Source organism: Calonectris borealis, chromosome 19 (genome assembly GCF_964195595.1).
Source record: "Calonectris borealis chromosome 19, bCalBor7.hap1.2, whole genome shotgun sequence".
Taxonomy (NCBI): Eukaryota; Metazoa; Chordata; class Aves; order Procellariiformes; family Procellariidae; genus Calonectris; species Calonectris borealis.
The window spans coordinates 1,454,294-1,482,033 of record NC_134330.1 but is presented as its reverse complement, the minus strand read 5'-3'; the positions used below and the strand labels follow the sequence as shown (position 1 = coordinate 1,482,033).

The 27,740-nt window shown below is 43.7% G+C and overlaps 1 protein-coding gene across 1 annotated transcript in view; it reads left to right on the top strand.

Moving 5' to 3' along the window:
- The first annotated feature begins 5,520 nt into the window (after window positions 1–5,520).
- Window positions 5,521–27,740, top strand: part of KSR1 (kinase suppressor of ras 1) — a 71,652-nt gene continuing 49,432 nt past the window's right edge. The window contains exon 1 of the mRNA XM_075168293.1: window positions 5,521–5,810. Coding sequence (XP_075024394.1) covers window positions 5,553–5,810 — 258 coding nt within the window. The 5' untranslated portion in view covers window positions 5,521–5,552. The remainder of the gene's footprint in view (window positions 5,811–27,740) is intronic.

The window sequence follows — 27,740 nt, the reverse complement described above, 5'->3', positions numbered from 1 at the left end:
TTTATTTATTTATTATTTTTACTCTTATAACATTTAACCATATAAACTGGTTATTTTGCTGCAAATAAAAAAACATGAGGAAGCTCTGCTTGCAGGGATGGGCATGCCTGTCTGAGGGGAAAAGCAGCAGCTCACCTGCTGCAGTGTTTTGAGAGGTAAAGCTGCCTAATTATTTTTTATTATCCCTGTGTTGTTTTGTTAACCAAATATTTGTCTTTTTGCCTCACACACAGCTAATGCCAATATACAAATTGCACAAGGGGATTATGCCAGCATGAGTCAATCTTGGGTGTGTTTATTCGCGGAGAGACATAAGCCTCTGTTTCTAGAGGCGGGTGTTTCTTATCCTTGTCAGACCTATGAATATCTTTCGCCAACAAAATTTGTCACTTTTCACTGTTAGCATGTCTGCTGCTAGAACAAACCCTGCAGACTGGCAGGCCTCCAAGTGGGGTGGGGGCTAAGTCCTCTGTGACTATAATTATTTAGTATTTATATTACAGCAGAGCTTAGAGGCTTCTAGCTGAGATTCAGGCATTGCCGTGCAAGCAGAGAGTAAAAGACACTTCCTGCCCCAAACAGTTTATAGTCTAAACAGAAGAAACTGGTGATAAGTAGTTTAATAGTGATAAAGCAGAGAAAAGGCAGCATTATTGCAACACAGTTAATGCTAAAGCAAGCCTGCAAAACCCATGAGATTTTTCTAAAAATAAATGTTAAGTTTTTTGTTTGTTTTATAGACTATGAAAATTTGTATATTCAAGTTTTTTTCTTAAAGCTAGAAAGTTTTTGGTTGCTGTAACAGCTGCAATTCTTGCTTACTCACGTGGCTCCAGGAGGTAAGGTCTTACAAGATGAACGCATCACTCCAATGATCCTCCTTTCAGTCCCATTTCAAAGTTCTTTTCCGTTGACCTGTCTACAGAAAGCATTGAGTGTAGCTACACAGCTAGTTTCTTGTGTCCTCCATTTGTGGAGCAAGAGAAAATGATTTTTAAGAACAATGGTAATGTTTAATTTTCACATCTCTTCCTCCATTATTCTCAGCATACAGTTCAGTTACCTGTATCTATCCATGTCTCATTGTATATACTACTGTCAAACCTGTGGATTTGGTGTTCCATCCCTTGCTTTTGACCTTGCCATTTTAACTGTCAGAAGACTCCTATTAAATTCCTGGGTTATCTGATGACAGGGGATACAAAAGAAGGGAAAAATAAGCAGACAAAAATGAGTGGGTGTTTCGCCTGCCCAAGGTGGCCTCTACTGTAATTTGTGCATGAGGCTCACCAACTGGGCAGCTGAGCAGGAAAAAGTCTGTGGAAGAAGTGGACCTATGCTAAAAATTTTCTTAAAGGTGCAGGCCAAATCTTAAACTGGTATGAACTGGTTTGGCTCAGTTGCAGGCAATGGACACATTTAAACTGGGGAAAATGGTGAGGATTTGTCCCATGACTACCATCTCCCCATCTTCATTTTCTCTGTATATCCTAAAAAGAATATCCATCTGCATGTCTAAAAATAGGACTTAAGTTTCTCAACTTCACAGCAGACAAGCATGCCAGAACTGCCGTGTATTATTGTGCTGTGCTGCAATGAGAAAGGAATATTCTTACTGTCTGTGTAGGAGGAAGCCTTTGAGGGGAAAATCATCGATAATAAAGGCCTCTTTTATCTGAAACACCTAACATTTCAGCTCTTCAAATCCCAACACTGCATTTTTTTGAAACAGGTTTCTATTATGTGTTAAACACATCAAATAGAGTAATTCAGTCTCATCATCTAAATTCAGTGTTGTGATAGCTGAATGAAATTGGGGCAAGCTAGCTAAAAAGGTAATAGAAGCTTTTCATAAAAGCAGCATGTGAAATGCATCAGTGCTTTTCTTCAGGAAAAAAAAGAAAGGGGTCTTTGCTTTTCTCTGGTGAGCTTATGTTACTGAGCTGAAGACCCTTGATATGGTCTACAGGGCAGGACTTCCTAGGGGCGATTAGCAAGGTTAGGACTTTATTGTGGTATTTAGCAGAGGAAAATTCTTGTCCCAGAGAACTTGGTCTGTGTGGGCAAGAGATATGGGGGGCAGTGGGGAACAGAAATCCTTTCAGTTCTTAGGTCAGCGGCTTAACCAAGGACTTAACAGTTTTCTCTGATCCAGTTTAGGCATTCCACATTATATTGTGGGTTTCAAAACTATTGTTATTTTTTGATATGCAAAAAAGGCCACTGTACACTTCACATAGGAATGAAGTACACAATGTGTTTGTGGTGCCCATGATTCAAGAAAAAAGTGGTTGTTTTCCTCTACAGAATGCAGTTCTTATGTCTACCATGCATACACTGTACATTCAAGAAAAAGTCCTAACAAGTGCATCAATAAATGTATAATGTACAGCATGAAAAATGTTACTTCCCTGAATCTCTGAGCAAAACAGCTCATTCAACATGGTCCTTTTAGCATTGCCCAGCCACTGTATTTCTCTTTTCAAGACCTCTGATAAAGCAGTGTTTTTACCTCCCTTTCCTTGTAGACAGAGAGCTGTGATTCCAGACAACTTTTAAATTATCAAGATTACACACAAAGTTTGTGGTGAAACAGCAACCTGAATTTAGGTGCCAATCGACATGCTTTCCTTCCATTTCTTTCTGTATCTTTGTTTTCAAGGCAAAGACTGTGAAAAAATCACAACAGGATCAACACAGTAGAATTTTAAATTGTCTGTACAAGATGCAAGATGCTGGGAAATACTGTTCACGAGGCACAAATGCTAATGAAGTTGGAATCATATTTTTCCCCCATTCTGAGCTGCATTCTCCAATACACATTCTCAATACAGACCTCATATGAAACAGCATGTTTAAGGATGTGTGTGACAGTGTAATAGAATCTGTGTCCCATCATAAGAACAGTACATGGGGATGCTCTGTCATGGCTGGTTTTGAGGATCTGGAAAAAGAGATACACTCCCTGTGAAATCCTGCTGGCCTCATCCATGAAATCACAAAAATTACACTCCTTCCCCACCCCCATGTTCACAAATGTCTGTGCCTGGTACCTCAGCATCACATCTGTTCAGTGGTCACCCTGGATGACGCAGGCTGCAACTCTGTGGGACACCCAAGGTTGCACTCGTGCTAACACAGCTCTGGGTTCATCTCGGCATAAGATAATGGTTCCCCTGTGGTTCAGTGTGTGCAGCTCTCTCTGCCTCTTCTTTCAGCCTTGCTACTGGAGTCAAAGCAGCTAGCTAGAATGAGAGCAGTTCACTTGGGTGTAATCTGCTTCCACAGAAGAGCACTCAGAGATTCCCCGTTTCTCCTGTGAAAGCAACAGCCTCACGAACATGCGAGCCAGTGAGCAACACTGAGCAGGGACATGAATGCACAGCATGTATGGAGTGTTTAGTCAGCACATTTTTCCATGCAGGCCCGGAGGGCAGTCTTGTACGCTGGGACTGGAATGCTGCCCACTTATGGTAGCCAGTTAACGAGGCCGGCACTCCCAACGCGGTACACAAACACTTGAAGAGAATGCCAAGTATCTTGTGATGCACAGCCCACAATTTTCCTAGTTTGCTTTCTTATGCAATACACTCGGTTTCTTCTCTAGTAGCAAATGGATGTTCTCAGGTGGGTATACAGAGAATGTCTACAAGAATAATATCCCTGTTAGTAATATTTCTCAGTTCCATGGTCACCTGTATTTGAGGATTTCAGTCTGTCAGAGTTCTACAAACTAAAATTTCCAATGCTAAACTTCCAGTGTTCCTAAGAGGAGAGGGGGTAGATAAAGACTTTTTCACAAGGTCAGAGACATGGAGGTAATAAGCAAAATAACTTACTTTCCCAAAACCACAGGACTCATCAGATGGCAAACTAATTAAACCCTAATCCAGCAAAGCCCTTAGTGCGTATGAAATATACAGCGTGTGAATAATGACAATGAAATCAAATACTTAACCTGACCCACATTCTTAAGAAAATTACTAAACAGCATATGCCACACTACTTGATGCAACGCACAAACTAATGTGGATACCAGTATCCATCGAACCATGAGAAAAACAGCTCAGTGTCAGCTGATTTGCCCTGCTCCACTGCCTCATGTCCTATATTCATATTGTTTCCCCCTTTTTTTTTTTGCGTAAAACTCTCTTCTGTATTGCCCCATGTGGCTCAAATGTCATTTTAGCTTTTAAAACCTGATGTCAATCTAGTCCAAATTAAGGAGGCTATCTTCTTCTGTCAGCAAGATGCAACCAAATTGCCTTTCTGGATCCCTCATGTCAGATGAACAGTCCTAATTCTTCTAATAATTGGGAGATGCATCGTTCCTGCACTGACATCTCAGTTCTGTGCAAGTCCATCAGACAGTTAGGATATGCAACCAAATGCACCTGAAATGCAGTTACCCGTTCCATTTTTCTAGCATTTCCATTGTGAAAGCTGAAACCACAGTGGTTCCACGAGGCCATTATAAAGTTCCCTCCTACTCATGATATGAATGAACCCACACAACCATTGCACTCAAGTGTTTATATTCACTTAAAAATGTTTATAATGCCCACTTCAGGTACTAGACCTGCATTTATTCTTTACTAAGTAAACATTTATGTCAAATAAAATATGTACCTGATTGATTTATAGAACATTTGGGAAAGGTTATTTTAGGAAAACTCTCTTTGGCCTTAGTAAGTGACCTGTTTATAGCTAGCACTTAGTTTGTGCCAGTGTAACCGCACAGCCGTCCCAGTCTCAGTGAACTCCGTAACTGCTCACGCTACACCACAGACTCCAGCCCCAACGGCTCCGGCTGTGCCACGGCCGCAGCAGACCATCCCATCCGGAAATGCACAAGGAGCTTCTGTGGGATGGCGCTGAAAACACGCAATGCCATTTTGATGCTGTTTTTAACCTCCGGACCGTCAGGTCCGTGGTTATTTAATGTCTGCAGACACACAGACGGGCTCGTCTCATCGTGCTGTGCACAGCACTCCTTCCAGTGCCAAGAGGCGAGAGGCTGCACGGGCCAGCCGGGCCCTCACACCTCCGGGTGGGTTGGCCAGGCCCAGCACTCCCCCTGATCCTTTTTCCTTCAGTGGACCGGCGCCGGGGGCTCCTCTACGGCGAGCTACAGGTCACGACATACCTGCGGGAAGGCTGAGGCGGGCTGAGAGGGCGGTGAGAGGCTGAGGCGGGCGGAGGGAGGCGCTGAGGAGGCAGCAGAAATACTGAGGAGGGCGCTGAGGGGCTGAGGCGGGCGGTGAGGGGCTGAGGCGGGCGCTGTGGGGGGCGGAGGGAGACGCTGAGGCGGGCACTGAGCGGATGAGAAGGAGGGGCGGAGCGTCCCCCGCGCCCCCTCGCGGAGCAGCCGCCGCCTGCGCGGGCCGGCCGCGCCCGCGGTGCCTCGCCGGCGTGCATGTTAATGCGCGGTAATTGCCCGGAGAGGAGAGGAGAGGAGAGGCGGGGCGGAGCGAACCGCCGGCTGCCCGCCCTCCCTCCCTGCTGCTCCCACCGCCGCCGCCTCTCATCCCCGGCCTCCCTGATGCCGAGGAATGGATAGAGCGGCTGCCCTGCGAGCCGCCGGCATGCTGGAGAGGAAGGAGCGGAGCGGTGGCGAGGCGGCGGCCGGCGGCGGCGCGGGGCCCCGGGCGGGCGCGGCAGCGCGGGGCTTGCCGGCCGTGCGGAGCACGCTGCAGCAGTGCGGGCTGCTGCAGGACCTCATCGACATCTCGCTTTCCAACCTGCGCGGGCTCCGCACGAAGTGCGCCGCGTCCAACGACCTCACCCAGCAGGAGATCCGCACCCTGGAGGTACGGGGCTCGGCAGCCGCGGTGGGGCCGGAGGGGAGCCCCGCTACCGCCCCCCGGGGTGCCTGTTCCTCACAGCGGGGGGCCGAGGCCTGCCCCTCATGGAGGCCGCCGGGGCCCGCCCCCTCCCCGGCGCCCTTTCCTCTCAGCACCGGGGACCGCGCGCCCTCACCGGTGTCTGGGCCGGGAGGCACCCCCTCCCTCCCTCCCTCCCTTCTCCCTCGGGTAGAAGGGGATGTGGGGGTGTACGTGGAAGGGAAGGAGGCAGGGGCAGGGACCCCCAGTCCCGCTGCAGCCCTGTCAGTAGGGGTCGGTTCCCTCCCCAGCCGGGCTGTGGGGCCAGGCCGGCCGTGCAGGGCCCCCCACCCAGCCCTCCGCCGCTAGAAAGGCGTCCCGCCGAGCGTGGTGCTAAAGGGGAGGAGAGGGCGCGCCCGGGGAGCGGGCGGGGGAGGACAGGTGCGGGGGAATCGCTGGGCAGGCCCGTGGGTGCCGCGTCCCGGGGCGGGCGTGGGGTGCCCCGGGCTGTCAGACGGGCTCGCGGGGAGTGGGAGCTGCGTGTGCTCGCGCTCCGCCGCCCCCCGCCCCGGTGCGCGGCCCCGGGGCCTGTGGCTGGGCTCCGGTGTCACTGTGAAGGTAGATGCCATGTGAGGTAGGGACCAGAGGTGACTTGAGGCTCCCTAGCAGAAGGTGGGTCGCCGCATCGCCTGTCCTGGGGAGCTGGATAGACTCACGTTTTCCCTTAGGTCTTCGGTGTTTGCTTCTGATGGTTCCAGGCCTGTCTCTGTATACCTGGCTCGTTTTCACTGATCTAATCTGATCCTCCTTTTCACGCCGTTGGCGTGGCTGACAAACAGCATCACGGTCTGGGTTGGAGAGATTTTCGCTGTTTAGAAAAATTATATGAAACTCTTTAAGCACAAAACATGCTGTTGTGATGCTTTCAAAGAGGGGCTGAATTACAAAACTACGTAAGTATTTAGAATTTTTGCTTAGTTCATTTGACCTTTAAATACTTAAATAACATTTCCTTTTACCTTGTGTGCAGGTAGTGTTGCTCTAAGCAGAGTAAACAATCCCCCCTGCCCCCTTCTTTGGTAGAAGTTTCCTGTAAAGGTTAATGGTCCTTTTCTCTAGTCTGATACTGGATGCTGTGGAGCTATAGCATTGGACCTTTAGGAAGAAAGGTCATTACAACAGTGTAACTGTAACAAACATATATGCTGCAAAATCCATCACATGAGAAATGAAGGTTGGCAAAAAAATTGTGAAACAATAGGTGGTAGGTAGCTTTTGGCACAACCTCTTGGAAATGCATCGTTCTTCCTTTTTTCTTCCTCTGCCTTTTTTGTGGGTTTTTTTGTTTGTTTGGTTTGTTGTGTGGGATGCTTTATTTTGTTGTTCTCAAATTTGTAGCACTCGTTTTCCTCCAAGGAGTGTTCAAAAGGCTATTCTTTATAAAACAATATTTGTGTAGGCTTTTGGCAACCCTACTGATGGCCTTTTTAATGCTCAAATAATGTCAATCAGCATCATTTTGGAAAATGATCATCAGTATTTTGCTGGTGGACCTGTTCTAAAAGGAAACCTTTATTCACAAAGGATAAAGGCCTGGTATCATCTTCAGGTGGTTCTTAAAGCAACAAAAGCTGTTACTAGTGATAGTTGTAGAGTGTGTGCATGCATTCCTCTTAAACATTTATCTGCTTAAACAAATGGGTGCCACATTCACTGATGATTATAAAATTTATGATCATAAAAAATCTTAGCTGAAAAAATTCTCTTTGATGCACGGTCCAGTATATGATTTCTCTGGGAATTCAACGAAGTGCTGGATCTCTGCTAACATGTGAAGCCATGCTCTGTTCAGTTGCCTGTACCAAAATATGTGTTGTCAAGTATGGCCCCAGTCTTCTGCTTAACTCTCTGCGCCAGGCTGCAGTGGGTTTGCCGACAGTTGCAGAGCAGAGAACCAGACTGTACCAGATGAGGGTCTCTGTTTACTTCCCTAAGTTGTAATTTCCTGTGGTGCACCAGAGGGTGGTGGGCTGCAGTGCTGTCTCAAGTACCAGGTGGCTTGCCTGTGGCATTACACAGTGTAATTACTGTGCCTTGGTTAATGTGTCAGAAATGCATGTGTGGTAGTATGCATTTGCCTATCAGATCGCATCAGTAGACACAGGTGCTCCGATATTGCAGAGCCAGTGTTACTGATGGTTTGACTGTGGTGCGCAGCTCTGCGCAGACTGCAGGCAACTCCTCAAGAGTCAGTAGTTTAACCAGAAGCTAGGAGCTCGGAGACCTCCAGTGCCTGCTGTGGTTCTCTGGGTGGCCTTGACGAATCGCCGAATGGATTGTAATTAGTGGCTACTAAGTGGTATGGTTGCTGGGCCTGCAAGCCTCATCTGTACTTTGGATTTGAATCTACATGTGTCTTCTGTTCTTGTGCAGAAACTTTTTAATGAAAGAAGAATTATGAAAACTTAGCTGCATCAGTATAACTGGTAACCTGTGTAGCAAAGCCACAAGGAAATGATAAAACATGAGATAGATAAAAGCAGCAAACTGGAAGCAGGAAGTACTAGTTTGGAAAGGGAGGGGACTTGACTCTGAAGTTGAAGAAGTAGCTCCTGAGGCCAAATGCGACGCTGCATGTGTGTGATTTTGAAGACAGTCCAATATACTAAGTCAAAAATCAGTTTATTGATTTCACTTTTTGTTTTTATTCAAAGGGATGAAAAGGCAGGGAAGCTTCCATAATACAATTTGTATATAGCTCATACATCTCTGAAAGTTCTGTAATGACTAGTTTTGATGTCAAAATCATGAACGTAACAGGTGAAGGGATATCTCCTTGAACACAATCTTCTATATCAGTGAAGCGCAGGCATTCAGACCACCCATGCACGGGGGTGAATGCTGTCAGGTGGACGTGGCTGTCTAAACTCTATACCAGCATAGGTCAGACAGCAGTGCATGTTCATTGCCATTTCTAATCCCAAGGTTAGCACAGCCCTGAAGTAAAGTTCTGAAAGTAGTTGTAATGTGAATGGAATCAATACCCTAAAACACCAGTACAAATTCATCTAAATGCTTATTTAATTTTTTACACTAGACATACTAGCTTGGGTCTTTTGGCACTACTTCCCTCTGTGCCTGTTCACAGCTTAGATAGCTGTCATGTATACCACATGATTCATAACGTGTGTGTTTCAAAGTCAAGAACATCAACCTAACTAAAGGTATTTGAGTGCATGTTTATGGCCCTCCCAATTTACTGAAATGCTTTAAGTCCTTCCTCATTCCTCATGTGTATAAGGTCTTCTCAAAATAAAGCACATGGTAGATAAGAATTTCAAACTGGGACCTTGGCAGGTAAAGATAAGCACTCATGGTAGCTCAAATGAGTGCAGGGAAAACTTTCTGTAATACAGAAAGAAGGGGGGGAAAGAAGGGGCTATGGGAATTGCTTGCAAATATGTGTTGACTGTAGATGTGTTACATGAGCTGACCCTGTTTCACATGTAGGAAGACCGTTTCTTAGAAGGGCAGGGAGTTTCCCTGTAGTGGAAAGTAGATTGTGTTAGTTTGGTTATTAGCAGAGAAGGTTCTCTGATGCCACAAGGTCTTGTATTTTTTTAAAAGTTTTATATGTTCTGCCAAATAAGTGCTTGAGTGTTTTTCTTTTTACCCAGTGCTTTGGTATATGGCTTGCTTTCCGTTCTGTCCTAGCAGGTTTACTCACTTCTTAAGTCGACTACAAAACTGAAATGGAAAATAATGGTAATTTTAACCCATACGTAAGAGAGCAAAAAATGTCTTGCCATGTGGTGAGCATCCAATGTTGCTTCAAGCATCCTCGGAAAGAAACAACTCTGTTAGACTTTAACTTTGTCCCTACCCTCATCCCTTGCATGAGTCTTAAATTGGTTTTGCGAAGTTAGAGGCATATTATTTTTAGCTGTATTTCTTTGTAAAAGCAGTATCTTTCTGGATTCATTTCTCTGGCTAGGAAGCTGATAATGGGACTAGACTTGACATCTGTAGTGAAGCACATGAAACTTCTAACACTGCAGCTCAAGCCAGTCTGTTGGAGGTGAGGAGGAGAACACAGTCCTATGTGCTGGCTGCAGGGAAAGTTCCTATGGTTTTTCAGTCTCTTCTGCTGGAAGCAGCATAGCTGGCTCAGTAAACTGTGGGAATTACCAGACTAAGTGGGGCACCTTCCCCTCCCACCCACAGCCACTTTGAACTGCAGCAAAGATGAGGCAGGACCAGGCTGAACTGAGACCTAAAGTGTATTTAGATTGCAGATGTATTTTCTTTCTACCTTGGCTCTTAAATCATAAGAGCTAACTGCAGTGTTTCTGGCATGGAAGCTGCCTCCAAACTGGTTATGGTGGGAGTGTCAGGGTGGGGCGGTAGCATGCATTGCTAAGATCTGCCTGCTCTTTAAGAAGAACTGTCCTCATCGTTCTTTGGCTGGGCTATGTCTGTGATAGATTCACTCTTGGCCGCATGTGCAAAGATCACTTTGACTTCTTCCTCAGGAATGTCTTCTGTTCCCCACCTCCAGAAAATATAATATCAGGTCAGAAAGCCTGACTCCAGCTGTGCTGTGTCACAAATAAATCAGTCTACTACTCCACAAATCAGTCTTTCATATTGGCTGAATGATACCTGTGGATTAAATATGTTTGAACTTGCTTTGGCATTATCTCGATTCATTTGGCAATTTGGCTAGAAAAGGCTTATCTCTTACCAAGCAATCTCTAAGCAGAAGCAAATGCTTTGAAAATGGGGGGAGGCACGAGAGGAGAGGAAGAGGAATTGTAATCGTCCAAACTTGCAGACTGGAAGTTGGGCATGTGGTACACATAAGGAAAGGAAGACTGGGTGTTTGTAAATTGGAAGTAGTGGGAGTAGTGAATTTTTCAGGCCAAACTGCAACCTGTAGCCACATGTTTATGAGCCTTGTTCAGTTGAAAAGACTTCCTTTTCCAGCAGGTCTTATGTAAGAGAAGAAGAAAGTCTCTTACTTCATCTTACTTCTTGCATATATGCAACACATTTGTTTTTCTTAAAGATGTCTTCTTTTTTGTAGGACACATTCTTTTTTTTTTAAATTTGTGCGCTTGTTTGTATAAGATAGGCTTCAACAGAGATTCTGTTTGACTTGGAAGGAGGGAGAACCATATATTATTATCAAGTCTGTAGACATCCTCTTTTCTTTGTGACAGTGTGTCTCTGTATATGATCAGAATTTGCACATCGTAATGGAACTTAGCTTGTCTCCTACCATTGATTTTGTATAAATGTTGACACAAAAAGTCAGCAGCAGTGTTTTAACTTACCTGGAGTTTCCAGAACAAGCTCTGATGAGTAGGTTATCATCCAGATGAAGATACGTCAAGGGACTCTCTTCACTTTTCTGTCAAGGTCTGTATGTACTTCTCGCCTTTGGTTGCATTCTACGATGCACTGATTGGGAAGCAAGAAAGGAAGTATCAGAGTAAGACTTTGTGCTGCTTTTGTCTCTCTAAGACTGCTTGTGTGGTCACTGGATTATGTTAAAACAGAATTATTCCTGCTCATCTTCATGCAGAGTCAGCTTGGAGACCCTTTTCAGCAACTGAACAGCAATAAAGAAGTTCAGCAGAGCCTGGAGTTGAGACCTCTGTACGTACGTGCCTACACACACTAACAGGAACCCACAGTCTGTCGTGCCAGGCAAGCCTCAGTCTCCGCATACAATTTCTGAAGTTTATTGCATGTTCAGAATTGATCTAATCAGTGAAGTGGCCTGACTTGAACCTCAGCTCTATCTAGCTAAACTCGTGGATGTAACCAAGCTTGCACAGATACCACCTGAGCAGAATTTGGTCTGCTACTCAAGTTCAAATGCTAGCCATTAACTGCATTTTACACAAGGAAAACCCTGATTAGTGTTAAAGCTGCATACTAGTGACAAATTTACAGCTGTGAATCAGCATGGTGGTACACAAATTTATCACCTGTTTTTGTTCATAAATAGGAACACTTAATAAAAGAAGTCATGTGACACACCAAGTTATTTAGGGAATAGTTATGCTTAAAATGATATTTCCAGCATAGACCATGTAATCTTTCAGATGCTTGAGGGATAAACCCTCATCTTTCCTTTAAGGCTAAGACTACTTATCCTTATTTTCAGCCCAGAGGGAACTTTTTTTTTTCCCTCTTTTTTAAACTAAAAGGAAAATTGTAATGAAAGCAAGCCTGGCTATCTCTCACTGTTTTGGGGGTTGCATTGGCTAGATTACTGCTGTGGTGAAAGGCACAGAATGATGTATAGATGACACCACCCAGAGGTACTGACTCAGACATCTCTTAGACTTCCCTCCCTGCTCATTTCTTGCTCCTGTGGAATAATCCCACACAGTTGACACTACCAGCAGCACAGTGTTGCCACGGCTAGCAAATTGGGGGAACAGAGGCTCTTTGTGTCTGGAAACACACCTGTTCCAAAAGAAATGAGTAGTTCTTCCAAGAGATAACTCGTGAGCATTATGCATAGAAGTGTTGCGGGCACTCCTGCTTCTTGGTGTGAGCCTCAGTCTAGTCAAAGACTAGCTTGGCATGATTAAGAAACAGTTTGGCAATCTGGCTTGGCTTTGACTGCAGCTATTCCTTATTGGCATAGCTCGGGGGAGGGCGGATGGTGGGTTGTAGTCCATGCCCCCAGAATCTAGGACAGGATCAGTCCCAAGTTAAACTAGAGAAACTCTGTATTGCTGATAAGGTGGAAGAACAACTGAGAACCACCAAAGTGTACAGGTGGTCAGATATGTCTTTTCCCTTAAGCCGGAGCTACACAGAGCTGTGCCAGCTACAGATCCCAGAGGCATGTCCCCGCACAGCTGTACTCCCACTGTACACGCTCCAAGGAACATGAAGCTGTAGTGTTCACTTGAACCTGTGCTAGTTGACAGTTGCCAGTTCTGTGTCTGAGCTCACTGTCTATGTTGTAAACCTGCTTTTTGCACGAGCTGTTTAAACTGAACCCTGGAGCATTCCGGAGGTGGAAACTCAAACTTCAGCTTAGGCCCTGATCTCTCTGGGCATGTGTGTATCACAGCTCAGTCTGATAATAGGTGCCTTTTGTTCATCTTTCTCTACGTGCAGCACATGTGTCTTCAGTCTGAGCTATGGGGGCTGTGGGTAGATGGAAGATGCAAATCTCATTGGACTTACGCACCTGAGCTCAAGACTGTTCAACTAGCAACATGACCTATATATACAGTGATGCTTTAAATTGCTATTGAAATCAATGTGGTTATGCAAGTGCACAGGAGATGAGGAGCTCGCTAGTGGTTTTGCTTCCAATAAGTGAGTGTTTTGGTTTTTTTAAAAGGAGGAGGGGGAATATATACGCGATGGAAGTAGCTTGCAGCTGGCTGCAGAAGTGTACAAGTTTACCCTAGCAGAGGGATTGTGATGTTCGGCACAGTGGGCAAAGCACATAAGAGCAGAAAGATATTAGTGTTAGTGCGGAAGAGACTAAAACAGAACTCAAAGCCAGAATATTTACTTGCTTTGGCTCTGTTTGAGCCTTTTCAGGTGTTGTTCAGGATATCATTCGAAATACCCAAAATTACTTGTTTCCTACAAAGTAAAGTCACAATGGCAGGTAAAAGCAGCCAGCTTTTCAATAGAACTCTTCCCACCTAAATATGAGCTGTGAATTTTGTAGCTTGACTAGCAACACTTTTGGTCAGCCAAAAGTGATTTGGGGAAGGGGGTGTAACAGATGGTGCACGCAGAATGTGTGCTTAGATGGTTGTGACTCAAATATACTTTCCATGCTTTAATGAATGAGAGGAAAAAAAGAGACAGCTTCCTGTTGTGTTTTTTTTAGCAGTGATTTTCCTAAAAGGAGAAAACAAGGCATTTCATGTGTTTCTTCTGGTTATCCTTGGGGAGGTGGTTGGAGGAACAATGTTGAGGGCTGGGGCTGAACCCCGTTGCAGGCCCATGGCATCCTCTGTCTAAGAATAAGATTGGTTACTCCTTGTCATTGCCTTGAATTTCTTTCTGTGAGTGTATTGTCTTCTGAACCCTCCCCTTAGACAGAGATAAAGGATGCCCTGGCCCATCACAGTGCAAAACAAGCCACTGACCAGGATGTCCTAGTTTTAAAGGGATGTCCTTAGTTTTAAGGATGTCCTTAGTTTTAGTAGGGAGAATCTATCTTGATGTTTTATGTTTTAAAGGACTAATTCCAAGTCTGCTGAGACTCACCACTGGAGCTACACCGTGTTTGCATGTGCCTACAGGGAAATGCTAGCTTGGCCTAAGTTAGGGCAGTGACTGTCCAGAAGGTGGTTGAACAGTAGTTATTCTTTTAACGTCAGTGTAAATGGAATTACAAATATCCTCTGCAGAACCTCCCTGGATATTTGCTGGTATAACTCAGAGAACAGTTGCAATGAAGCTGCTTCATGCCTATTAGCCATTCCCTGTCTGCTTTCAGGGTTCTGCAGGCAGAATTGGACCCGCTGCCTCCATCTTGCTTTTGGTACTTTTAAATTTGGATTTAAAGTCAAAATACAGCTGTCTTTTCGCTCAGGAATGTATTCTAAAGTGAACAGAGGCCAGTCATTCCTTTTCTGCCTAGAAAGAAAATCTAATTTGTATTGTGTGCATCTTGGGGAAGCAGAGAAGAATCACGGGACACTTCATCAGTAGAATAAGGAATCATGCTTTGATCAGGGGCTACAGAGTGCCTCTGATATGATGATTATTAGTTATCCCAAATGGAAGAGCTCTAATAGCAGCTGTGAGACCCACTTTAGAGCAGTGATTAACATGACACTGAGGAATCTCACTGGGATGCAGCAGATCCAGGCTCTGATCTGGTCTGATCTGACGCTGCTGAAACAGGTAATTGACCACAGTTTTCAGAATGCAGCCAGATCTGGGTCCAGCAGGGTCTTCAGAAGCCTTTTGTAAGTAAATTTTACAGTGCAGGCAAGCACTTTCCTGCCCAGTTCTACTCTCCTTACGTGCTTCTAAAATATAGGTTTGTTGATTTATCAAAGAACTTTCACTTCTGTTTGAAGCAATCTAAATTTAGAAAGGAAGTCTTGAGCTTCTCATTGCTGCTGTGTGGGGGGCTATTGTTGAGGCTTGCACATTCCAGTGTGAGGTTTTATTTTTAGTTTTTAGTGATGCTGAATAAACTGGAAAGAATAAATAATTAATATATTTTACAGATTGAGAACTTCAACCAGGCATCATCACTAAAAGATATTAGATAGGGGAGGTAAATGAATCTGTCAGTAAGTACTGCTACTGGAAGATGTGTGTCGGTGCCCCTTAGGCTGCCTTATAGTGCTCTAGGAGAACCTCTCCACAACTGTTTCTCTACCCATCCTTAAAGCATGGAGAATTTTCTAGCAACAATTTTCATCTTCCAGAGCAGTGTTTTTTTCCTTTCACCTTTAGAGTAAGCTAGAGGACTAAATCCTGCTTTAGGATACAGTTGCATAGCTCCACTGAAATAAGTAGAAGTAATAAGTTTTTGTTGCTTAAAGCTTCCTGAATTTTTCAGACATCTCCCTCTTAAACACTGCTCTTCATCTGCCAAGCAAAACATTTCAGTTTACGGGCCTTTTGTCTTTCTGACCAAAAATGAAACTTTCCACAAAGTAAGACATTTCTTAAGAAGACCTTTAACTCTCTCACAATTTCTATAGACAGTTCTGAGTGCCTCAGACCAGCATCAGCTAGTAGTATCAGACTCTCAGGTGCAGATCATATGGAGTGTTTTTTCCCCTCATTTTAGTGAATTCTGGAAGCTATGCTCTTGTCTATTCTCCCTTGTTTTAAGGAAACAACTGACTAAAATACACAGGTATTGTTACCAGGAGACTGATCTGTTTGGGGAGATTTGCATAGGTCTTCAGCCTGCTCCCTTTGGAAAAAGAAAGGTTTCTTTTTTTTTTCTTTTTCCTTTGAAACACAAGGGTGTCTGTAAGTGCTCTGGAAGAGGACGGAGGTCGTAGTGTTGAAGCAAGCCAAGGCAAGCACAAACACCAAAGACTTTTAGCATTTGCTCACACAACTAAGCTGGGAGAAACCCCAGAGTAGATATGAAAGGGCTCGTCAACCCCATGTGTATTAAGCCAGGATATTATGTGTGTTAAAACTGGTTTGGTCTTGCTTTGTGGGTCAAGCGTAATATTTGTAGAACCACTGGCTGACTGCTACAAGCCTGGTTTAAGCACTGTTGTATTGGTGGCATTTCGTATGGGTATAATGAGGCAGAGTTTCTGTGGGACACCTCTCAGTGCACCCTAAATTCCTGGGCCATTTGCAGTCATGGCCAGTAACTTGAGTGGAGTCCGTGGAAACTAAAGTTTGGAGGGATAGAGGAGAGCTGCTGTAAGCCCAGGTCTTTAGCTACTGCACTGAAACACTGGCTAGATTTGTGCTGAGACCGCATTTGTAAGAGATGTTTTTTATAATGATGTTGAACCTCTGTAGCAGTAATTACCTATTTGCATCTAACTAAATGGGTCTTATCAGTTGTTATCTGCCAATCTGTAACTGGAGGCATCGCTAACTTAGCAAGAGCTAACTGAATACTTCTACTAGGGTGACACTAATATTTAGTTTTTGATTCTTATGGAAACTAAATCTACAACACTATCCTGCTGCCAAGGCATGCTCCAGTTCCACTGATGTGTTCTTTCCTTATTTTTTTCTACTGTGTTATTCAAATTGCCTCAGTTGCCAAGAATAACTAGTTTGTGGTCTGAGGCGAAGAGCTTTGAAGTTAATGGACGCCTCACAACATAAGATTTCAAATTGAAGGCAGCAGCATCTCTCCCTTCATTTGAGTGAGAAATGAGTACTTTGGCAGCAGCAATGCAGTGGTGATGCAACACTGCTATTAGCTATTAGAAGTCCGTGGTAGTGTTAGAGTGCTCCTTGCAGCTCTTCTCTGTAGGCGAGTCGAACTGCCTTTGCTGTGTTCCTTAATGAAGGGGCAGATCCTGCCTGTAGCATTTTACTAACAGATTTTTCAGTGTCCTTTTGAACTGTTGTGCCAAGAAGGGTGAGTTGAGAGAGGCTTAACATCTGGCTTCAAGGCACCCAATTTTTCATGGCAGCACAGGGAGGAGAATGTAGAGCTGACAACTACAAGATATTCCTTCTTAAAGCTGCGTACAGAAATTACTTTGATAGTTGCTGTGGTAGGCGACTTTGTGATGAGTGGAGCTACTAGGAGCTGTTTGGAATGGGGAGTGAGGAAGACTGAGGAGAGGAAGCTCAACGAGTGCTGGTGGCTCAGGTGTCTCTGCGATGGCATGCCTGGTCCTGCAGGAATTGAGCAGTAAGAGCTCTGAAACACGCTGACCGCCCACTGTTGCGGGTGCTCTTGCCCACAGAGTTCAGGGTTTAACAAACTGCTGAGGTATAAGTCTTTGGGAAGAGAAGGCATGTAAAATGCCTGTTACCTGTCTAGCTCCAGAGGTCAGGTTTTTTAACCCCTCACTGACTTCAACATCTGATTAAGGCAGCTGAAGTTCTGACCAGAATGCTGGTTCTTCCTTGCAGGGGTAAAGGCAGTCCCCTTTCCAGATAGACTGGAAGCGTGCGCGATGCGGACGCCTAAGCTCTGTGGCAACAGAGTCCTCTTAACTGCCTGAGGTGCGTTTTGGGGCATCGTTCTCATTGTTAGAGACTACTGCTGTATGTCAGGAGAACTTTGAGCAGGCTGCTGAAGCACCCATGCTCATACCCACCGCCTTTGTTGTGGTAACTTAGCCAGGACTAGCTAAATCCTTCTACTAGGGTTAACCTGCATCCTCTTTCCAGTTCTCTTAATGCAAAATGCTTCTGGTTCTTACCTTTCGCTGGCAGGGCTCCACTATGTACCTTCAGCCTAGGGAATCCTGCTTGTGCCTGCGATGGGTGCATCATACCCCTTGACTGTCTCTACCCTGCTCTACCCCGGTCTTTCCAGCTGCTCAGCTTGCTTCCTTATCACAAAGCTTTGTCCTCTGGCTTAAGTGTTGCAGACAGCCTCTCTGAGGCCCCACAGCAATAGCTTGACTCAGCAATTTTGGACAGTTCTGGCTTGATCTTTCCTGCAGCTGTAAAACCAAGGTGCAGGGGGGAAGGGGAAACACATGAGGAAATGCATGGTCTGGTCCCTGTCCCTCCCCTTCACTCCTCATGGATTCTCTACATAAATAGGCTGGGTCAGCCCTTTCTGTTTTCCTGTATTCCTGATGAGGAGCCTGGTGTGAGGTCACTTCCATACCAGGCATGGCCCTTTTATACCGCAAAGAATAAAGACTCGACATTCGAACTGTGTTTTGCAGGGTGGGTTAGCAGCATGGTCTTTGTCAGCTTTCCTGACAAAGCCTCAGTGGTGTGGGAACAGTATCGGCAAGCACTGCAAGTCTCCGCATTGCTAGAATTCTTTGGAGTTCTTCTAAATGCTGAGCCTTCAGCCCCTTAATGCAAGTAGCTGTGGCTCTGAGATTTATCTGGCCTCAAACTTTGGGGCAGAGGACATGGGGAAAATTGGAGAGCCACCTTGATGGGTGAAGGATTTTAAAATTTATCAGTAAGAAAGGCTCATTTCTTTGGGAAAAATTATTTTGAGAGTTTTTCCTCTAAGAAGTCCTGGTACCACCTCTTTTTGCAGTATTGGCATATTAAGTGGTCCAAAGCACTTTCTATTCACGGGAGAGTGTAGTATGGTTTCCATGCTGCTGTGCAGATGGTTGCAGAGTTGTCTAAGGATAAGATTTTCTAAAGCCTTCCTACCCTTAAATGATAGGCATTCTGGGAAAGGTACTTTACAAGTTAACCTGCACAGCAGCAGTTGTGAGAACCACCAAGGAGAGGGTTGAGTTTTGCAGTGTTTATTTTCGAAGTGTGAGATAGTCTAACAATTTCCCCAGTAACAAAAACCAGCATGCACCCAATCCCGATGTAACTGACTGCAAATAGATTGCAGCTTCTGTGAGAACAATGTGGATATATGGCATAGCTTTGCTTTGATCTCATGTAGCTGCTCCAGAATCACATTTAATTACTTTGAAAGCCTGTCTCTCAGTAATAGATTCTCTTACCCCAACTGGGATAGACAAGCTCAGAGACTAAGCTGAACCTTAATTTCTGCAACTAGTGGAAGAATTACTGTTGGCTGTCTTCTTCTGAGGTCGCAAAACAATGGGGAGACCTTTCACAGCTTAAAATCTGAGGCTGTGAGAGATGGGTGGAAAGAGGCAGGTTAATCCAGTGCCTAGCGTCCCCGCTCAGAAGGGGTGGTTCAGTTCTCATGAGCTTTTCAAGTCACTTGGGCAATTGCTGGGGTACAGGAAGATTTTTTGTAAAATGAGAACAATGGCACTTAATACTATCAGAGCACCTCTCCTTCACTCATCATACTGGTGACACAACACACACTTTCACTCAAGAGGGTCCCAATCCTTTCCGTGTAAGGATTTCACGTAGATTCATGTGAAGTAGGACCTATTTGCTTTAGCTAAGGGTCTGACCCCAAAGCAGGAGCATTTCCTGTTTGGTCTCTGATAATTTGGGGATCACAGTGCCCCTGCCATTGCAGTTGCATGTGCAGCAGCTAACTCCCAAGTGAATGACTGGAAAAATCTCTTTCCTTAATGACTATTGTCCATTTGAAGGGCTGTCTTCCAAATCTGTCTAGAAATGGTGTGGTTGGGTACCTGCCAAATCTTGATTTTAATATCTTTTAATGTTGCTTTCATTTCCATTTTTCTTCATGCCTTTGCTGTTGGGGAATGGGGAGGGTAGTTAGCAATATAACCTCAAAATAAACCTGTTTCCAGGTACTGGCAAATTGGGCTATAAATATGCATTTGTGGCTGAGGGCTGGCATGAACTCTGTATGAGGAAGGGATGATTTATTTTGGGTATTGCATCCTCTAATGTGGGCTTATATGTGCAAGAGCTATTCTTCTGGGTGTCTGCATTGCTAACTTTTTAAAAAGTATTAAGGGTTATATTGGAGCTGTTTCAATTCAACTTTCTGCACTCAGCCCAATCCCTATGTTTACCATAACTTTGTTCTGCTACTCAAAAAATCAGCTCAGTTTTACTGTGCCCAGTGACAGGGACCCAACCTGGAGATGTGTATCAATTTATCCCAGCCAGAAATAAGCATGACTTCTAGGCCAGGGTATTTGTCTCTTCTGAAACTCCACAGCGTGTCTGCTGCTGCCTGGCTGTCCAAGTTTGACCTATTTGTAGAACAGGATTTAGGGCCTGTATTGTGATGTACCAGTAGTGCAGTCTGCTATAGTCTGTAACATGCTGTAGTCAGTCTGTAACATGCTATAGTCTGTATTTATTAAGATTATAACATCACTCCTCTTTAATGGCAGCTGAGAGACTGAAGCAGTGAAACTCATTCAGACATGAGAAGGAGAAGAGAGGTACATCGTTAAGAGATGAGCCTTGATTCTACCCTGGGCTGCCCTTCAGCTGATGGAAAAGAAATGCCTTATTTTCTGGCTCTACCTTAGTGGAAACACAGTAGCGTTAAAGCAGCATGCACATGGTTCATGCCCTTCTTATGAATTGTATTTCATTCTACAGAGTACAAAAGTCTGTATTCTCTTCAGTAAGTTCTTAGTTTCCAAGCAAAACCTTGAACTGGGTGATACCTTTGAACTTTGGGGCTATTGTAGATTTATACTTAACTCCCTGATGTTAGGTTTAGGTACATGTCTGTTCTTAGGTGTGAGGTAAGAAATTGAACACTTGTCTTCCTCAAAGGCCGAAAAGCATGGAGAACATCTGCTGTGAGCTGTGTTCCTTTATCTTAAAGCACATATGATTTGCAGCAAGGTAGTTATTATGTTCCTGTAACGTATTTTCCAACTATTCTTTAATTCGTAACACATATGTCTCACAGTATAACAGATACACAGCTTTAAAACTAATGGCCTTGCAAAGTTTTATAGTATTGGCCACCAATACATTAATAGCTTGATTGCTACCAACAGTCCTCTATACAGCCTTTATAAAAAAGACTGCCGGTTCTGACTCATGCAGTTCCTAACTTTACCTGCTGTCTGCTGCTCATCACTGAAAGATGCAGTAAACACTTCCTAACCTGGTTGCCTAAGAGATTAGGTACTTATTCTACAGGTGCCCAAATGCCACTCATCAGGACAGCCAGTACTCTTGCTGTCACTTCAGATGCCCAAAGGCAGAATGAAGGAATGACCTCCAGAACAGCCAGCATCAGAGAGGTGGAGATCACCACAACTCAATACAGATAAAGGTACCTTTTTCTAAATTATTTTCTCATGTTCTGATGAGCTTCTACTTGCCATCTGCCCCTTACACAGCCATCATATCATTATCTGTTCTTTCAGAGACAATTTAATTAGATCTTCTTTCAGTAGGTTTTAATCAAGTGTTATGGGGTTGCTGGTAAATTATTTACAGCCATATCACTTGATGGAACACTTGGTCTGCTAAAGGTATCACATAAGTGACATATCTGTAGCAAAGAGTACAGCTGGCTTTAACTTAGGACCCCGCTTGTGTTTCTTAGGGTTATCCAGTTGACATTAGATGAATGTCAGGTTATGTGAGCCACTTTCCTTTACAACAGTAGAAACTGAATGTGACTGTGCTGAAAACAAAGGAGTTGAAGCAGTTTAAAACTAGGATAAGAGCTGAATTTAGCTCTAGTCTCTGTTGGCTCAGTTCCTTTATAAGTGCCTTTCAAGGTTGAATATCTTAAACAGTGTGGCCTTGACCCTCACTTGAAGCTCCAGCCATTTAAACAAAAGTGCTGTTGTCTTCAGACTTGGTCTGATGTAAAGTGAGTGTTTTTCGAATGGGCAAGTTAGTAAAAAACAACACTTAAATAGCAAAGGATAGTAAACTGAGAAAGTCGATATTTTTAGAATACAGAAGGATTCTTTCTCTGCCTTATTTCACCTGTCCCTTAAGGTGGTGAAAATTTAACAGCTATATATTCTTTCATCTTGTTGGATGCTTGTTTCAGAAACATTACTTTTTTTCCAGTTCAGCTCACATTCTTTATGAGAAAGCCCCAGCATGGGAGGATACCAGCCTGCCTCCACCCAAGTATATCTGTTTATAGCAATAACCGTCTTCCATTCATTGTTTACATAGCCTCTGAAGTAAAATGCAGTTTGAAGATATATAATCAGTGTTCCAGAACTGTCACCTATGGAAACCTTATTCCAGGTATTTATTATGCTTATTTGGTGTTTACAGTGAGCATAAGCTTGGGTGTGTTTTTAGCACTTAATGTGCAGGCTATAGATGCAGCTCAAGTTCCATTCATTATTGGAAAATTACTAAGTACTTTTGAAGATGAGTTTGTCTTTCTTGCTTCTGTCAAATTCCTTCAGGACTATAGGATTTAAAGGGATAGTTTTGCAAGTTCTTGGCGGTCTCGCTTCATCTGATGGATTCATAGTGCTGAGGTAGAGAAATACAGTTCAGCTGAAGCTTTGTGATCCAATTCAGAACAGAAGACAGTAATATACCTTCATTTTGAAGCACAAATCTCAACTGAGTGTATGGAGAAAGGATATTTTATACACAATGGAAGGCCATATCTGACATCAGGCCAAAGACTTGATTTCATTTCTCCCATACGCATGGTAAAGAAACAAATCCTAGGTTGACTTACCCTGTGCATCTGATCTATAAAAGTTGATGCAGAAATTGTCCAGACTTTGTAGTTGCACAATCAAGTACAAAATTCGATGTAGTTATCTTGCACATTATTTAAAACTGGGCTTAAAGGGGAATGTAATGATTGTCAGAGTCCTGTTTCCAGCTATTCTGCCATTGCTGGTCTCCAATCTATAAAAAACTTAAATTGTTTATACAAAAAGTGTCCTGCACTCAAAAGGCCGATGCTTCCAGATCAAAAGTTGCAACTTACTACTTCTCCACACCACTGCACAAGGACAAAGAACTGTTACCAAGATTACAAGACCATGTGACAAGGACTTCTAACTTAGTTTTCTCACATCTCATATGGGGCCAATACCACAGTAAACTGACATAATACCTTGACAATGATAGCATACCATCGGAGCTATTTCACCTTTCAAAGCCTGTGTCTTGCTCTTGACCCTCCTCTATTGCCTTCTTCCTTATTCCTCTCTTTGTATATCAGCTTTGCTGCTCTAGCTCTTTCAGCCCCTTCATAGCATCCAGAACCAACTCTTACTTGCGTTTCTTCCTTTTGAGCCGTATATGTGGCAAGAAATTTCTTGCATGATGCTCTTATCTGTGCCCCCATAACGTGTAACTACTGCTACCCATGACCTAAATAATATTCACTGTTTGTATAAAGATTTCACTTGTTCACACCTAGCTTTAAAATCTCTGCCACTGAAATGATTACAGGAATGTTTTAAAGTCCAATTACTCTTAAGGTCTTTCTCTGCATTTTTAAGAGCTTGAACCTTTTTCTGAGGCTGATAATGAACTATTAGTACAGTTAGGAATCAAGAATAGCATCTAGGAAAGTGACTCTACCATTACCCAAGCCATGCATTCTTTTAGTGGATAAGTGCAGAGGTTTGACTTTAGGAAATGATCAGGGAGGTCCTGGAAACCCCCCAAGAGACCAATAGACAATTTAGCAGGTCGTTGTATCTTGTTGGAGATCATCATTTGTCATGAGCCTTTTGTGAAGGAAAAGACTAATTTACAATCTTATTGTGTCTTATACTGGATGTGTCAGCATGTTTTGAAAGGCTCCTCAGAATGAACAATTGGGGTTAGAAGTTGTGTACAATTCCCCCCCTGCATTAAGAGGGAGGACTGCCTACACTCAATCCATTCTCTTTTATCCTTCCTCATTCTCCAGAATGACCAAAGACAAGAAGGGAGTTTTTTAATGTTTGTAAGTGAAAGCTGAGAACATTACAGTCTCAGTTGAAAGGAACTGAAAGCAGTCCACCTATTCATGAGGGCATTGCTACTAGCCACAGTTTTTCTAACCTCTCTTGGCAAGTAGCTAGGGCAGACACATTTCAGAGAAAGTGCTTGTAGTCCTGATGTTGCTTAGTATTTGGGAGACAAGATAATGTGGAAGTTGGGATAAGAAGACACTTAGTGCAATAAAAGTGCAGTTGTAATTCTCACATTGGAATGGCTATTACAGATGGCATGTTTGAGACAAATGGAGCCTTAGCATTGCTTATCTGCAGCAAACTCCCAACAGGTTATCTGCTAGTCTCAAGGTTCAAGCTCAAGTGAAACTATATAGTAGTTGGCTTTATAGCCTGGTCCCTTCCTTTCAGCTGCTGTGTAACCCAAAAGTTTTTTCCTCTCTCTTTCTCCTAGTGCTGTATTTGTTGGTTTCATATATATCATCACTGGTCTGAAGCTTTGTGCAGCTGCTAGAAGAGTGTTTGCCTTTGCAGCAGAGGGCAGGTTGCTTTGTGTCACTGAAAGAGTGTTCCCCTCCCCCAGACTTGGCTATTATTTATGCAACATGATCTAACCCAGAGTGGCTGGGAGCCGATGGTCCAGAGTTCATTTCCAGTTATTATTGTAGTACAGAGTCAGTCTGGTTAGAGGTACTCATTTCCAGCACAGAACACGTACCCTCTGAAAGCATAAACAAACTCTAAGTCAGTTTTACTTCGCTTCATACACAAGTGTTTCAGCTAAACAGGAAAAGCAAGCTAGAGTTGAAGCACTGCAAGAAGCTGGTTCAACAGTCATCCATACTAAACTAAGATCCCTTCCAGTAGAAGAGATATACAAGGAGCACTAAGCTCTAAAACAGCAGTGGAAGCTTCCTTTTTTTAGTCTCTAGAGATGTATTGAGTACAGTTCTTAGCTTTGCCTCAATATGTGTTTAAACTCCTGAGCTAGGGCATAGCTGAATAAAACATATGCAGAATTACCTTGCTAGGTTGGGGGTGAGACTTCAGTGGCCCTAGGAGATGTGGCTGTTCTGACTTTAATGGCCTGAGCAATTACACCTGCTGTCACAACCCTCTTATGGTATGTGGGTGTAGCTACTCGGGAGTTCAGTCATCCCAGCTACCACTAATCGAGCTAGTCATCTTAACTGCGATAATTTTTTTCTTATTATCTAGGATACTACTAGAAATCCTTCACAGACAAGATCACCCAAGGCCCTGGCTTTGAAGGCAGGCATGTTCAGAAGTTGTTGGCGTGGTCTCCTAGACTGGCGATTAAAGAGGCTGAACTGGGTGAATCACCACCCTCAAAGTATGAACTTCTAGCATGGGGGTACCATCTTTGGTGTTTGTACAGTTCCAACAACAGTTGGATTGTAACTATAGCCAGCACAGGAGCACTGAGTTAGTAAGGGTGCTTGGCTACTAGCAATAAAGCCTCCCTCAACTGTACTCTGCTGCATGCTAATACAGCAGTTTCTTAGATTTGACGCTGAAAAGACACTTCGTACAGCTCAGCATCTGTACTTGGAGATGAGACTACCTTATGGCAATTCACTCCCATTGCCTTGTTCCAGCTAGTAATCTGTATGCTGCCCTGGGAAACAGGGGGTCAGGCAGCTCATGGAAACAAACCAATGTCATAGGCTGTTAAATTCAAAGGCAAAGTTTAATAGGACAGCACAGCCTGACTGGGGAAGGGTTGCCTCTGAGCTGGACAAACAGGTCACACAGGTTTCCAGACACTCTGTCCTATGCGAGCAGAGCACCAAGGCTGCAGGAGCTGGATGCTCTCCGGTAGGAGCAGCACCAATACTTTGTAAGGTCAAAGTTTAGCAGAGTTGAGGCTCCATCAAGTACTAGAGTGTTTAAGCTTTGTTTAGCAAGAGTCCATCAGAATAGTCACTAATTTAAGTTCTTTGCAGTTAATTAAGTTCCTCCTACAAAGCACCATTGATGTCATTAAATTCGCAGTTTCTAATCCAAGATTAACAGCTTCACTTTGGCCCTTTCCTTTAGGGAGACACCAGCTTGGAAGTCATGATCCGGCCATTTGTGCCCTATTTAGAGGTCACATCCTGCTTTGTCTCTGTAGAGGCGGCTCCTACTCTTCCTGTTGCCTCGCTCTTTCTGTTCATGTCCCTGCAGAATAGCAGGGGGAGTAGGAAGGAAGGAGAACTAGTCCAATACAAAACCTCATTCAACACACAGTCAAAGAAACCCAGCAACTGAACAGCAATTTTACAGCAGAGTAAAACAGTAGAGCTTATGCACATAGCTCACCTCAGTAGCTTCAAAACAAAATCAGGAAAAAGGCAATAAATAAAGCCTTTGTGCAACACCATTCTTCTGCTTCATAGCATTTCCCCACATCTCTTGTTAAACCCAAACGTCTTCAACTAGTCCTTCATTTTTATTACAATAACACTGACTCCTTCAGTGGGATGGTCCTGGGGTTTCAGAGAGGATTTTCTACCTATAATCCACTGCAGGGAAGTCCCTCCTGTGTTTTTGGGTGATTGGCTATCAAGAATGCTGTTCTCCATTGTTACTAATTGCATAGAAGTAAATTTCTCAAACGGTGTTAAATCTCACAAATCTTTAGCTTTTTGCAGACAGTAGAGTTAAGTGAATACACTAGGAGTGTGAGTACTTCTACACTAGGAAATCAGGAATGTTTTGCAGAAGAAGTGATTCTTCATCTGAGGATACCTCAGGCATAATTGGAATTTCTGTGTTCACTGTACTGTAGCCTAATTGTGAGGTGTGCTCACTCACCATGTTGCAGGAGGGTTGGTTTGGGAGGCATGTTGGGAGGCATGTCTTAGACCTCATGGGCTAGGCTCTCTGTTCCCTTACATTGTCTTCCCACTTAAGTCGACTACACTTCACAGAAGTTTGCCTGAGACTGTAATGTTCCTGATTTTGAGACAGCAGAAAGGCTAACTTGAGGACACATGGGACTGCAGAAAGAAAGGGAATTGGAAAGATAATCTGTGTGGGTTTACATGTTCGTTTTCTGAGAAGAAAAGAGAGCTGACCAGGGAAGCAAACTAAGTACGATTCCTACTTACTAATGACATACCCGGCCCTGGAGGAAAGATAAAGAAAACTCATACAATCCATTTGACTCCATTTTATTTTTCAGTTGTTTTAGGAGTCTTTTCTAGGGCTGAGCTGTGGGTGAGCCAGTTTCTACTTCGCAGCTGAATCTCAGTTATGCTTGCAAAGATTTTTTTATTCCTATATTTTGTGCCTTAGTGCATTGTACATAGCGCTCTAGAAACATTCTCTAAAATTGATGAGCAAACTGAAAATCTCTGATCCCCACTGCACGGCAGAACATATCAAAGTTTTTCTTCCTCTTAAAATCTGAAATAAGGAAGCTTGCTTTATAGCTTCAAAGCATTTTGAACAGAGCGGGTTTTAGTGTATTTTGTTCCTTCTGACAATCCCAAAATGCAATCTCATAGCAGCTTGTTAAAATAAAGCTGTTTTGCTGTTTTAAAAGACACTTCCAGAAAATGTGGCAAGTTGCCACATTCCAGTTAAGCAATTTCCTATAGTTGACATATTTTTTTTTTTTTTAAAAGTGTGGTTTTCTCAGCCATCTCCCTCCTCCATTTTCAGTGCAAGAAGGAAAAAAAAAAAAAAAAGAAACACAGAAGCCCCCACCCCCGTATTAATACTTACACATTTGAGGTGAGTATTCTTTGGCAAACCATGGAAGGCCAATGTCTATCAGTGGCATGCTTGTGTGCTTTGATTCATTGTGTAGTGTAAAGATCTTCTGCTTGTAAACATCTGATCTCTTAGAAACAAATGTTAATATGGGGTGGTGGGGAATACTTGATCTCAAGTATGGTGTAAATAAAAAGTACTTTCTTTTAACACTTTTTTCTTTCTGAGTGGTTTACATATTTAGAATCCAGTTGTAGTGCAGAACCCAAAG